Below are 14,777 nucleotides of genomic sequence, written 5' to 3' on the forward strand. Positions count from 1 at the left end.
TCAAGTAACTTCACACTTCTGAAGGAGGTGGCTGAAGAGATCATGGAGGCATTAGTAATGATCTTTTAAGAAAGATTCTGGAATGGTTCTGGAAACTGGAAAATTGCAAATGTCACTTCACTCTTCAAGAAGGGAGAGAGACAGAAGAAAGGGAACTATAGGCCAGTTAGTCTGGCCTCATTGGTTGGGAAGATGTTGGAGTTGATTAGTAGGGATGAGATCTTTAGGTACTTGGAGGCACATGATAAAATAGGCCAGAGTCAGCATGGTTTTCTCAAGGGAAAATCTTGCCTGACAAATCTGTTGGCACTCTTTAAAGAAATAACAAGCAGAATAGACACCGGCAGCTGAGGAGGCCAAGTCTTTGTGGATATTTAAGGCAGAGGTTGATAGTATCTTGATTGTTCAGGCTGTGAAAGGGTACAGGGAGAAGGCGGGAGTTTGGAGCTGACAGAAAAGTTTGGATTAGCTATGATGAAATGGCAAAGCAGACTCAATAGGCCAAATGGCCTAATTCTGCTCCTTTACCCTATGGCCCTATGGTTTAGGAGGATGGATTTTCCCATTGGTGAAAACACGTTTAGGAAGGTGGGTTTTCCCATTGGTGAAAGCACGTTTAGGAGGGTAGGATTTCCCTTTGGATAACATGTTTTGGAAAGTGGGATTTCCCATTTGTGGAAACATATTTAGGAGGGTGGGTTTTCCCATTGATGATTGCTGGGTCCACTTCATACCAACATATCAATCCAAACAACTACCTTCCGTTCATTGTTATGTTGGTCCTGGAATGTGTGAAGACACTTGTAGGCTGCCCCAGCACGCCCTCAAGTGTGTTGGTTGTTAACACAAACAACACATTCACTGTGTGTTTCAATGTATATGTGATAAATAAACTTGAATTTTGATTCATTAACTAACTCGCCTGAATTTTTGGTAAAATAAATACATGAAATCATGTTTGGAGAATCTGGGTTGGTTTGCTGAATTCTTAAAAAATCATGCAAGCACAGAAACAAAACAAGATTGTACTTTTTGATTTTTTTTCTGCAAACACAAATTTAAAGCAGAAGCTTTTACTATGATTTGCACATTTGTTTTCTTACATTATAAAAGTTTCAATGGTGATACTGTCGTTGGTAAATTGCCTGCCTCCCAGCCTTAATTATCAGAAGCCTTGCTCATACGGTGGTGCTCAAAAGTTGGTAAACTCTGCAGAATTTTCTGCATAAATATTACCTCAAAATAATCAGATCTTCACCTATGCGTCCACAATGCTTCTGGGACAATGTTCTGTGAACAGTTGAGACAAAAGTTAAACTCTTTGGCAGAAATACACATTGCTATGTTTGGAGAATAAAGGGCACTGCACACCAACACCAAAACCTCATCCTATCTGTGAAGCATGGTGGAAGGAGCATCATGGTTTGGGCTTTGTAGCCTCAAGACCTGGACAGCTTGCAGTCGTTGAGGGAACAATGGATTCAAAATTGTATCAAGACAATTTCAGGAGAATGTTGGGGTAGCAGTCTGTCACCTGAAGCTTAACAGAAGTTGGATAATGCAACAAGACAATGATCTGAAAGACAAGAGTAAATCAGCAACAGAATGGTTTAAGAAGAAAATTTATGTTATGGAATGACTGAGTCAAAGTCCTGGCCTTAATTTTATCGAAATGTTATGGAAGGACCTAAAAAAAGCAGTTCATGCAAGGAAGCCCACCAACATCCCAGAGCTGAAGTACCATCCATCTGGGACATTTATCAGGAGCGCTGTGTACGCAGGGCCCTTCGTATCATCAGGGATCCCACCCATCCACTCAGCATCCTCTTTGACTTTCTACCATCCGATGTATAAAAACAAGAACGGTCGGGATGAGAAACAGTTTCTGCCCTCACGCCATTAGGCTTCTAAACTCCATGCTGCATTGTATGCGAAGCGTCACTTGTTAATCTGTTCTATATCTTGCAATATTTAATTTATGCACTTTAGTTTATTTATGCGTGATTCATCTGTAGATTTTATCCTTACTTTCATAAGTGATCTTGTGTTACGTGTGCTACGGTGCTTTACACAGTGGTTCGGAGAAATGTTTTCTCGTTTGACGGTATATAGTTAAATGACAATAAACTTGACTTGATTGTATCAATCGATTTCTGCATAATTGAGAGAAATTGAGAACTAATACATCCAGCAGTCATCCCCACAAGCACTAATCCCTATTGTCCCAACAACTGATCCCAGATCAGGTCCTACTAGCTGATCCCCACAGCCCCAGCAGCTGATCTCCACAGTCGCAACAACCGATCCCAGGCCCCAGCAGCTCATCCTGACAGCTCCAGCAGTGGATTCCTACAGCCTCAGCGATGCAACCCCAAGCCCCGGCTGCGGGTCCCCCACGCTCAGCAGCAGTCCTGACTCGGGACTCACATCCTTCCGGTTTCGTCATCGACATAGCTCCAACCCCGGAGCAAACTGATTGGCGCTTCTGCAGGAGCCGGGTGGCGTTCAGACCCCGGATTGGTGGGCGGGCCCGTCATGTTCGGTCGGCTGGAGGCCGGAGTCCGGAGCCCGGAGCCGGGATGAGTTCGTTCGAGGGGCAGATGGCTGAGTACCCCGGCGTGGCCATCGATAGGTTCGACAGGAACAACCTGCTGGCCAAGGCTTTCTTCCTCTCTCACTGTCACAAAGGTGCGGAAATCCTCCCTCAGCTGCGGGTGGTTGGGGCAGGTGGACCTGCCACTGTTTTCCGGGTCAGGACAGTCACGTTTACTGTCACTGAATTTATAACACATGACGGATGTTTTGTGGCAGCAGTGCAACGCAAAGAAATAGCAAGTACAACTTTGTAAGGAAGTGTTAAGGAAGCAGAAGGATTTGGACAGATTGGGGGAATGGACAAAGAAGTGGCAGATGGAGTAAGCTGTCAGGAGGTGCATGGTCATGCACTTTGGTAGGACTGTTTTGTAAACGGAGAGCGAACTGAGAAATCAGAGGTGCAAAGAGATTTAGGAGTCCTTGTGTAGGATTCCCGAAAGGTGGTAAGGAAGGCAGATGCAATGTTAGCATTCGTTTCGAGAAGACTAGATTATATTATACGCCTCACAAAGCCTCAGAGTTACATCCTTGCTTTTATATAAGCAAGGATATAACACTGAGGCTTGTAAGGCTTTGGTCAGACTGCACTTGGGGTATTGAGAGTAGTTTTGGACCCTTTATCAGAGAAAGGATGTGCTGGCACTGGAGAGAGGTTGAGAGGAGGTTCATGGCAATGATTCCGGGAATGAAAGGGTTAACGTTTGATGTATTCATTGGTGTTTAGAAGAATGAGGGAGATCTCATTGAAACCTGTCAAATATTGAAAGGCCCAGATAGAGTGGATGTGGACAGGATGTTTCTAAATAACAGGCGAGTCCAGGACTGGGGGCATAGTCTCAGAATAGTGATGTCTCTTTAGAACAGAAGAAGAGGAATTCCTTTAGGCACAGGGTAGTAAATCTGTGGAATTTATTGCCACAGATGGCTGTGGAGGCCAAGTCATTGGGTATATTTAAAGAGGAAGTTGATAGATTCTTGATTAGTAAGGAGGTGAAAGGTTAAGGGGAAAAGGCAGGAGAATGGGATTGAGAGGGATAGTAAATCAGGCATGATGGAATTGCACAGCCAACTCGATGGGCTGAACGGTCCAATTCAATTCCACGACATCTTATGCTCTAAAGGTCATGTACCTATTCCCTGATTGTTAGAAACAAGAGGACATGCCCTGAACAGTAAGGGTCCTTAGCGATGTGAGGCACCACCTCTTAAAGATGCCCTTGATGGTAGGGAGGCCAGTCCCTGTGATGAAACCGGCTCAGTCGACAGCCCTCGGCAGCCTTTTGCGACCCTGTGCAGTGGGGCCTCCGTTGTCAGATTTTGATGCAGCCAGTTGGAATGCTCTCTGCTGTACATTTGTAGAAATTGCAAGAGTCACAGTACCTGTGGTGGGTGTTTTACTTCTGGTGTGACATGTGGTAGGGGTGGGACTGCTTCACAGAGGAGTGTGATCTCTCACCAGGATTGGTGCTCAGGGGCTTGTTATAAGAAGAGACTGGATGGGTAGGGACATTAACCTGGGAAGTTCAGGGAAGGTACCAGACAATTGGAAGTGATTCTCAGTCACAACGTGACACCCAGTCAGCAGGCAGTGCGGTAGTGAAGCAGTTAACGTAACCCTTTACATCAGTTCTTGCCACTGTCTATAAGGAGTTCGTATGTTCTCCCTGTGACTGTGTGGGTTTCCTCCATGAGCTCCAGTTTCCTCCCACTTTCCAAAGACGTACAGGTTAGCAAGTTGCGGGCATGCTACGTTAGCGATGGATGCATGGTAACACTTATGGGCTGCCCCCAGCAGTTCTTGGACTGTGTTAGTTGTTAATGCAAATGATGCATTTCACTGTATGTTTCGATGTACTTAGGTCAAAGTTAATCTTTAAATCTTTTTTTAAAAGTGTTTAAAATCTGAACGGTGGGCACAAGTTAGTTTAACCCCGTTATTGGCAAGATGTTTAAGTCAATAATCAAAGAGGAAATTGCTAATCATTCAGGAAAAGTGCTCATAAGTAAGCCTAGACCATCAAACCTAGGCAAGTGCAATGTTAGCATTTATTTTGAGAGGACTAGACTCTAAAAGCAAGGGTGTAATGTTGAGGTTTTATAAAGCACTGGCGAGGCCTCACTTTGAGTATTGTGAGTAGTTCTGGAGTCCCTTATCTGAGAAAGTATGTGCTGACATTGGGGAGAGTTTAAAGGAGGTTCACAAAAGTGATTCCAGGGTTGAAAGATTTATCATCTGAGGAGTGTTTGATGGCTCTGGGGCTGTATTCACTGGAATTCAGAATAATGAGGGGAGACCTCATTGAAACCTATCAAATTCTGAAGGGGCTGGATAGAGTGTTTGTAGAGAGGATGTTCCCAATGGTGGGGAGTCCATGACCAGAGGACACAGCCTCAGACTAATGATAAAAAGTACTTTATTGATCCTGAGTGGGAAATTCTTTCATTACAGCAGCAGTATACACAATAATGTACCCAGTGTGAAATACTGTTCAGTAATAATGTTTAAAATAATAAAGCAGAGACTATTATACTATGATGCGTATTCTACCACACAGAGATGAACTGTTGTATATGCTTATTGCATCTGGTGGGAAAGATTTTCTGTAACGATCCTTATGACAGATTTTCTGTAACGATCCTTATGTCAGCTCGAATGATGTCCATTTAGAATGGAGATGAGGAATTTCTTTTGCCAAGAGTGGTGAATACGTGAAATTCATTGCCACAGATGGCTACAGAGGCCAAGTCATCGGGTATATTTAAGGCAGAGGTTGTGGATTCTTGATTAGTCAGGGCGTGAAGGGATACAGGGTGAAGGCAGAAGATTGGAGATGAGAGGGAAATGTATCAGCCATGATGGAAATGGCGAAGCAGGCTCAATGGACTGAATGGCCTAATTCTGCTCCAATATTTTATGGTCTTATCTTGTCTTATGCTTTGATGAAAGGTTACTTTTTTTAACAAATTTGCTTGAATTCTTTAAGGATCTAACAGGGAGAGTTGGTAGAGGGGAACCTGTAGATTAAAGTTCAAACTACATTTATTATCAAAGTATGAATACCATATACAACCTTGAGATTCATCTCCTTGCAGGCAGCCACAAAACAAAGCAACACCATAGAACTCATTTTAAAAAAAAACCCACACAGCAAATGCCCAATGTGAGAAAAAGGAACAAATTCTCCAAACAATTAAAAAAAAAGTAGACAATAACACACAACATGAACTGTAGAGCCCCCGAAAGTGAATTCACAGCCACGGGGCTGCCGAGGCGAGTGAAGCCGGTCCAAGAGCCCAGCGGCTGCAGGCCACAGCCACCAGGTCAGTTCGGCGCTCTGCGGATGGCTGCAGGCCACAGCCACCCTTTTTTTTTATTATTTTTAAACAAAATTCTTTATTACAAATGTCGGTGCTATACAATATTTACAAAACCAGTGACTAACACATTTACTACACTACAAACAGACAATACATGTTAAACCAATATATTGCCATCCTCATCAATGATGGCATTTACACCCCGCGGAGCCCAACGGTCCTGGAACATCTCTACAGTCGCCGTGGACTGTGCGTATTCCTTTTCAATATTCACCCGGGCACGAACATACCCCCTAAACATAGCCAGGCAGTCCGCCGGGGAGATCCTCCTGCCACCCTTTTCCAGGAGCCACAGATGGCAATTTTCGCCAGCCCCAGGAGCAAGTTGACAAGGACATCCTCATCCCTCTGTGCCCCCCTCCTTACTGGATGACCATATATGAATAGGGTGGGACTGAAATGCAACCAGAAGGCGAGAAGCAGCCCACGCAAATACGCGAAAAGGGGCTGCAGCCTCACACACTCCACGTACATATGGTACACGGTCTCCTCCAGCCCGCAGAAGTGACACGCGGCTGGGAGATCCGTGTACAAACTAAGGAACTTATTGCAGGGCACCGCTTTATGCAGCACACTCCAGCCGAGATCCCCAAGGTGCATGGGAAGGACTCCCTTGTAGAGGGACTTCCATTGGGGACCCCCCTCACCTCCAGGAGGAAAGACCGACCGCCATGGCGTGTCGGGACGGTGGACAAATGCTAGGAAGTAGAGGGTGTGGAGCAGCAGCCCATAAAGGTACCTCCTGCCTGCATCCCTGAATGGAATTGTGGCTGTCGATGAAAGATGGCTCAAGTTGTGTGGATTCGTCTCTCGGGTAAGGCTACGGGGCCTGGGCCCGACGAGCAGCTCAGCTTGAGTCGATCCACACACCTGAGCCGCACTGACATCCGTTGAGACAGGGCAAGGGTCGGCCAGGACCCCGCCCTCTGCCAGAGGAGGGGATTCCCGGCCTGAGGCAACCATGTTCCAGACTCTCAGTAGGTCCTGATAGAAGCCGGGCAGCCTCTGCAAAGCAGCACGGCTGACGCCCACCGGTGGTAGCTGCATATCTTCGTGAAGACAACGGCCCCTCTGGAGGAAGAAAGTCGCCAACACGTGCCACTTGGGAGGGTGCTCGGCATACAGGAATCTCTGCAGAGTCCTGAGGCGGAGAGCTGCCAGCCGTGTGCGTACACACACCAGCGACTGTCCGCCCTCTCCTTCTGGGAGACTCAGAACCGCTGCAGAGACCCAGTGCTTCCTGTTTCCCCAGAAGAAGTCCACTAGCTTCCTCTGCATTCTCGCGACAAAAGGGGCAGGGGGGGCCAAGGTGACCATCCGGTACCACAACATGGAGGCCACCAGCTGGTTTATGACCACCACCCTGCCTCGATAGGAAAGCACCCTGAGAAGGCCTGACCAGCGCCCTAGCCGGCCCATGATCTTTGTCTCCAGGTCCTGCCAGTTCGCCAGCCAGGTCTCCCCAGAAGGACTCAGGTAGACTGCCAGATAGAGAAGGCATCTGGTGCTCCACTCAAAAGCTCTCATCTCCTCCGGCAGGGAGTCCACCTGCCACTGGCCTACTAAGAGTCCGGAACATTTCGCCCAGTTGATCCTCGCGGAGGATGCCGCCAAGAAAACATCTTGGCACTCACGCATCCTCCGCAGGTCATAGGGGTCTGTCATCATGAGGAGTACGTCATCGGCGTAGGCCGAGAGGACGACCCCCATGTCCGGTTCGCCCAGAACCAGACCTGTCAGCCTTCTCCGAAGAAGGCCGAGGAATGGCTCGACACAGATTGCATACAGTTGACCGGACATGGGGCACCCTTGACACACTCCTCTTCGGAAGTGGATAGGTCCTGTCAATGATCCGTTAATCTTAACTAGGCACTCTGCGGCAGAGTACAGGAGCCGAACTTGGGCCACAAAGTGTGGTCCGAGCCCAAAAGCCTGCAGGGTGCCCACCAGGAAACTGTGGTCCACCCGGTCAAACGCCTTCTCCTGGTCAAGAGAAAGAAACGCTGCCGGGGTCCCAGTCTCCTGGAGTAGGTGGATCAGGTCCCGTACTAGGTGGACATTGTCCTGGATGGAGCGGCCCAGAACTGTGTAAGATTGGTCAGGATGGACCACCTGTCCAATTACCGAACCCAGACGGTTGGCCATTGCCTGGGCGAAGATCTTGTAGTCCGCGCACAAGAGGGAGACCGGCCGCCAGTTCTTTAGCAGGCGGAGGTCTCCCTTCTTGGGCAGTAGGACCACAACAGCTCTTCGCCATGAGAGGGGCATTTCTCCGGTGGCTAGGCTCTCCCCTAGGACAAGGCTGTAATCATCCCCCAGGACATTCCAAAAAGCCTGATAAAACTCAACACTCAGTCCATCCAAACCAGGGGACTTGCCCCTCTGGAGTTGCCGAAGGGCAGTGGGCAGCTCCTCCCGAGTCAGGGGGGCGTCCAGACGCACCTCGTCCTCTGGGCTGACCTTAGGCAAATCCTTCCAGACCTCATTACACGCCTCCGCATTTGACGGATCAGGCGAGAATAAGGACCGATAGAATGAACGGACTTCGTTGTTAATTCCATCAGGGTCCGTGATGGAGGAGCCATCGGCAGCCAGCAGCTCCACTAGCTGCTTTTGAACTCCCCGCCACCTCTCCAACGAGTAGAAGAAAGGTGAGCCACGGTCCAAATCCTGCAGCATTTGGATCCGTGACCTCACGTACGCACCTCGGGACTGCTGGAGCTGCAGGTTCCTTAGTGCGTCCTTCTTCTCCTGGTATCCCTGCCACAGCTGCTGGTCTCCAGCGGTCGGACCGAGGCGGGACTCCAGGTCAAGCAACTCTCTCTCAAGCCGCTCAACCTCAGAGCCCCGCCTCTTTGTCGACCCCCTAGTGTACTCCCGACATAAAAACCGGATGTGGGCTTTGCCCACATCCCACCATAGCCGTAGGGAGCAGAACTCTCTCCGCCTCTTCTTCCAGGAGACCCAGAACGCTCGGAACGAATCCCAGAATCAGCTGCCCTCCAGCAGCCGGTTGTTAAAATGCCAATACCCGGATCCCACCCGAGAGTGTAGTGGAATAAATTCCATCCACACAAGGTGACGATCCGAGCACGACACTGGCCGCATGGAGGACGCCGACACGCGGGAGACGCAGGCCCGAGAGATATATATGCGGTCTATCCTGGAACCTCCCTCTCTAGACCTTCTCGAGAAGGCGTCAGAGTTGGGGTGAAGATTCCGCCAGCTGTCCACCAAGTCAAAGGAGCCGACTAGCTCCTTTAACTTTCTTGCTGATGCTGGGTCGCGTTGGAGGCCCGAGCGGTCCTCCGCCTCGAGGGTGCAATTGAAGTCTCCCCCGAGGATGATGCAATCCCCAGGATCGATGGAGCTCAGCAGGGTGGACAGCTGGCAGAATAGGCGCGTCTGCATCATACCGCGCCTGGGAGCATACGCATTGATAAAATGCGATGGTACGCCATCCAGGCACACAACCGGCTGGAGCAGACGGCCGGGCACAACGTCTTGGACTCTTTCAATTACTGGCTGGAAGGTCGGGGCCAACGGGATCGCCACCCCTCTAGAAGTGGAGCTGAGGTGGCTCATGTAGACCCCGCCCCTCCATTCCAGGAGCCAAGCAGACTCGTCCCCAGGGATGGTATGGGTTTCCTGCAGGAAACTCACCGTATACCGCCCATCCCTGAGGACTGAGAGATTGTTATGCCTGCGAAGAGGACCCCTGCTGCCGTTTACATTGAGACTAGCTATGGTAAGCTTCATGTCGGGAGTACACTAGGCCTCAGCAGCTGTGCCCATTTCGGAGAGAGCAGAGGCGCCCTCCACCACACTGTCCCGAAAGAAAGCAAGGTTACTTTTTGCCTTCCGGGCTCGAGTGGTACCAGCGACACCCTGTGACCCGCCATCCCCTGTTGGAGCGAGGCTGCTTCTCCCTCTGACGTCTCTTACTAGGTCATCTAGGAAAGATTTTGGTTGCCGTCTGTCGTTCCCCAACACCGCATTCCTCTTTCCCTTTCCCTTTCGTCTGAGGATGACTCGCAGGGACCTCACCAGCCTCGGCATGCTGGGCCAGCGAAGCGAGGCTAGTTGAGGCCGGTGCTTGGCACCCTCAGAGGTGAGAATGAAATGCTTAATTTCCTCTACAGGTATCAATGGGGACTTCTCAGGAGGGGTGAGGATGTCCATTGTTTCACTATCGAAGGAGTCCCCCTCCAACCCGTCACTGCAGACAGAATCCCCATTGGCCTCCCCGCATGTTCCAATAGATGGCTGCACTTGTGACCCATACCGCGCAGCGGGCACCTCGCTCTTACCTGCCCGCTCCACCGTCGCATCAGCCTCATCTACATTTGCGGCAGTGGAGGGACAATCCCCAGGGGCTCCCTGCAAGTTATTTATTGCTGGGGTCGACGTGCATAGAATATCGTCCTCCCCAGGAGGCAGGTATAGAGGGGAACCCGGCACCTTTGGTCCAAGGGATTCACAAGCAGCCTGGTGCTGAGAATGAGAGAGCTTTGTCTCGTCTCCTCTTACACTATTCGGTACACTTGCCTCCAGAGAGGCACTGACTTGTAGGTCCTGGGTGGAGGCCTCCAGGGCTGCCTCATTTGTGCAAACAGGGCTGTCACAAGCTTTTTGCACAACCACACCATCTACCCCAGGACTGGTGGCTACATCTGGGGACTCAGGTTTAGAACCAACCCCTACCCGGATTCCCACCCCTTCCTGGGACTCCCCTGCAACTACATCCCCTGCCCTCTTGCGGGAACGTTACCTTCTCCTCTTCACGCCGGAGGAGCACACAGGTGCAGGCTTCACCGATGGGGCGGCGCTTTCTGTTTCCATCGCCCCGTCTGCTTGCGCACCTCCCTGAGCCCCACGCTCCACTTCAGGCGAAATGGGCGTGAGCTCTGCGGCCTCAGAGGCCGGCTTCTTAGGGTGTTTGGATTTCTTCTTTGCCTTCTTACTCTGCACAGACTCCACCCCGTCCCCCACCTGAACCACAGGGAGAGGAGCAGGGACCGACCCAACCGTAGGAGTAGGGACAGGGGTAGGGGCAGGGTGAGGGGCTGGGGCAGGGTCAGGGGCGGGGGCAGGGTCAGATGCAGGCACACGCGCAGGAGTAGGATCAGGGGCAGAGGAAGCTGGGGCACTGGTGCCCGAAGTGGGCTCCCTCGGGTTCCGGGTGGTAGGACAGTCCCTCCGAAAGTGCCCCACCTCCCTGCACGCATTGCACCGTGGGCGCTCGGAGCTCCAAAACACCTGATAGTCCACACCCCCATGCCGGACAGTAAACCGGCCCTCAACGTTGTCCTCCCTTTCCAGCTGCATGAATACCTGACGCCGGAAAGAGATTACGGTGCGGAGGGTGCGTCTCTTAAATTTGTGTCGGATGGCAGTGATTTCCGACCTTACTTGCCCTAAACGGGCCAGTGGGGGAAGCAGGACCTCATTTGGAATGAAAGGCTTAACATGCCCAAGCACGATACGTTGCGTGGGGGCCGTCACCAGCTCCATCGGTAAAAAGATGTTGTCTACCGTGACTCCCCTGCTTAGGGCCCGGTGCACTAGCTCTTCATTCGCCAGATAAAACACCGCCTTTCCGAACTCCTTCTTGGTGGCCAGAATACCGCCTTTCCCCACAAGGTCCTCCATTGCCTCCGCACACTTTTCTAGTGTCATTCCAGGGCGCAAAATACATTGCACCCCACGTTCCACCTTCACCGACCGAAACAGGGCGTTGTCCGAGGCCGGGGAGGCAGCCGCCCTTGCGTAACTCCCCGAAGGCCCGCAACTCCCTGGAGACCGGTCCGGCATGCTGGCGCTCTTTCCAGTCTGTGAATTTTACAGCGGTGCCAGTTAGAAGTCCTGGAGCGAGTCGAATAACTGGCTGGGAAAGTTTGCAGTCGACAGTTCCTCGCTGGCTCGGCGCCAGGAAAGGCTCCGTCGGACTTGCAGAGACCCAGGCCGGGAGAGGTCGAAACGTCCTTCCAGATGCTCCGGCTCTGACACCGGATGAAAATCAGGAAAATAATGGAGGAGGAACGTTGCCCCGATGTCAATGGGGGGAACAACGGCGTTTGCCTCTGGTTTTGGAGCGAAACCGGCTTCCTGGCGAGTTGCCAGCGGCCGCAGCTGGGAGCTACGCAGTTAGCAGCCGCCAACAAACTCAGTCCAAACTGGCAGTAAAACTCCACACCGAGCTTCCACACCAACGCCGTCACTCACTCAGTTATCCAAGAGACTTTTAGAGCCACCTCCAAAGTATTCCACGAACTTTATCCAGTAGTTTTCCTTCGATTTCCCCCAGCTCAGTCAGCACAGCTCCTCTCTGTGTCTGACCCTGCCGACGGCTGCAGGCCACAGCCACCAGGTCGGTTCGGCGCTGTGCCGACGGCTGCAGGCCACAGCCACCAGGTCGGTTCAGCGCTGTGCCGACGGCTGCACCCATGGCTGCAGGGTCAGTTCAATGCTGAACCACCCCGATCAAATAGCAAAATAGTTTTTTAAAAAAAATAAACACAAACATACAGAACGTGAACTGTAGATGTAATGTATCTGGATTTCTGAGAAGCACTTGTACTCAACACCAGTAATTTACAATGGATGTAAAAAAAAATGAGGATTCCTTGCTTTGTAAGATTATCTAAGGATAGTTAGCTTTTGCCTATTAGAGGTCACGTAGTAGTAATGCGATCACTCCAGTCGAGTATGATATTTTCCGGAGGGGCTGGCTGTAGGTGGGTCTTCAGGTGGCGTTTGAGGTCGATCCGGGATCCACATGTTCTGAGGGTCTTTTTCCAGAACTCACAATCCTGCCCCCTTCACTACAGGCCGATCGCCATGGACTTACTCTGGAATGTCTAGGGTGGACTCTCTGATTGGGGAACACCCGTGCGTGACTTTGTTTAATGTGGGAGGGGGATGCACGGTCAGGGTCCAGTGTCAGGTGCGGTGTGTAACAGCACTGTTGTACAACATGCTCTGGTATCTTCAAACTGGATCTGCGGTATTCTCAACTGGGAAATGGAATGATTGAGTGATGGAATTTCCAAATGATTTGTCTGCAGATCACATGAAGGGATTAAGAGCTCCTGTCCTGCAGAGACGGTTGGAATGCAGGTACTAATTCTGATTAGTGTTATCTCTCGAATGTTTTATATATAATTTAGCAAGTTGTTCTTTCTGGTGATAATTAATTTATTATTGTCACATGTACTGAGGTATAGTGAAAATATGCCTTGCACACGATCCATACAAATCAGATCAGGTAGAACAAGGTAAAAAATAAGAGAATGCAGAATAAAGTGTAACAGTTACAGAGAAAGTGCAGTGCAGGCAGACAGTAAGGTGCAAGGTCCTGGCGAGGTAGATTGTGAGGTGAGGAATCCATCTTGTACTACGAAACCCTTCCTTATACAGCAAGGTAGAAGATGTCCTTCAGCCTATGTGCTTACAGTTATCTTCTGCCTGATGGGAGAGGTGAGAAGACAGAACCTCTAGGGTGGCTGTGGTCTTTGATTATGAGGCAGTGAGAAGTGGAGACTGGTGGTCCTCAACCTGTCTTCTACTCATGGCCCTCTGTAGCCCCTACCCCCCCCCCGCATTCTCTCCCATCCCCGAACACACACAAGCTAAGCTCTTTTGCTGCCTTATTTGCATCATCATCACAGGAGTTCCCAACCCTTTTTATACTATGGACCCTTAACCGAGGTTGGGAACCCCTGATCTAGCATATTTTCCCATTCATTTCATTAAATTAAATTGCATTTATTAATTTATTTTTTATTTATATATTTTAGTAATATTTCATTAAGATAGTAAACTTATCATGGCCCATTCAGAAACTGCTGTGGCTCAGTTTCTTGTATTTTACTTGTGGCCCCTGTGAAATCCAGCATGGCCCCATTGTTGAGAACCACTGGTACAGACGGTCCATGGAGGGGGAACTGGTCTTCCAGATCTGTCTTCACAACTCTCTGGTCATGGGCAGAGTGGTTGCCGTATCGAGCCCGTGATGCAGTCACATGGGAAGCTTTGGCTGATGAAGGTCAAATGGGACACAGGGTCACAGAGAATGGAAAAGTCATTGCCAGAGGAGGAGGGAGGAGGTAGAGTTGAAATATTAAGGGAGTGTATGGACATTCAGCACTAACCTATCTCCTGAGGTATGGATGTCAAGAAAGTGGAAAGTGGCTACAATTTGCATCTTTCTTCTCCAGTCCTTTACCTTTCCCATCTATCACCTCCCAGCTTCTCGCTTCATCCTCCCTCACATACCCACCCACCAGTCTTCACCTATCACCTTCTAGTTCAGCGGTCCCCAACAACCGGGCCGCAGAGCATGTGCTACCGGGCCGCGAGGAAATGATACGAGTCAGCTGCACCTTTCCTCATTCCCTGTCATACACTGTTGAACTTGAACATAGGGTTGCCAACCGTCCCATATTTGCTGGGACATCCTGTATATTGGGCTAAAGTGGTTTGTCCCATAGGGGACTGCCCTTGTCCCGTATTTCCCCCGCTAAGATAGAGCGTTCCTAGAAACCTTTCGTGCAGAAATGGCATAAAGCGAGGAAGCAATTGCCATTAATTTATATGGGAAAAGTTTTTGAGCGTTCCCAGACCCAAAAAATAACCTACCAAATCATACCAAATAACACATAAAACCAAAAATAAATAATACTAACATATAGTAAAAGCAGGAATGATATGATAAATACACAGCCTATATAAAGTAGAAATAATGTATGTACAGTATAGTCGGGAAGATGAAAGCAAAGCCGATTTGTAGGGAGAAAAAATTG

General features: G+C 49.8%; 1 protein-coding gene across 1 annotated transcript in view; it reads left to right on the forward strand.

Moving 5' to 3' along the window:
• Nucleotides 1-2,536: 2,536 nt before the first annotated feature.
• The window catches only part of dclre1c (DNA cross-link repair 1C, PSO2 homolog (S. cerevisiae)), a 69,289-nt gene continuing 57,048 nt past the window's right edge, over nt 2,537-14,777 (forward strand). Inside the window, exons 1-2 of the mRNA XM_072241264.1 lie at nt 2,537-2,688; nt 13,041-13,092. Of these exons, the coding sequence (XP_072097365.1) occupies nt 2,580-2,688; nt 13,041-13,092 (161 nt within the window). The 5' untranslated portion in view covers nt 2,537-2,579. The remainder of the gene's footprint in view (nt 2,689-13,040; nt 13,093-14,777) is intronic.

This window comes from Mobula birostris, chromosome 23 (assembly GCF_030028105.1).
Source record: "Mobula birostris isolate sMobBir1 chromosome 23, sMobBir1.hap1, whole genome shotgun sequence".
Classification (NCBI taxonomy): domain Eukaryota; kingdom Metazoa; phylum Chordata; class Chondrichthyes; order Myliobatiformes; family Myliobatidae; genus Mobula; species Mobula birostris.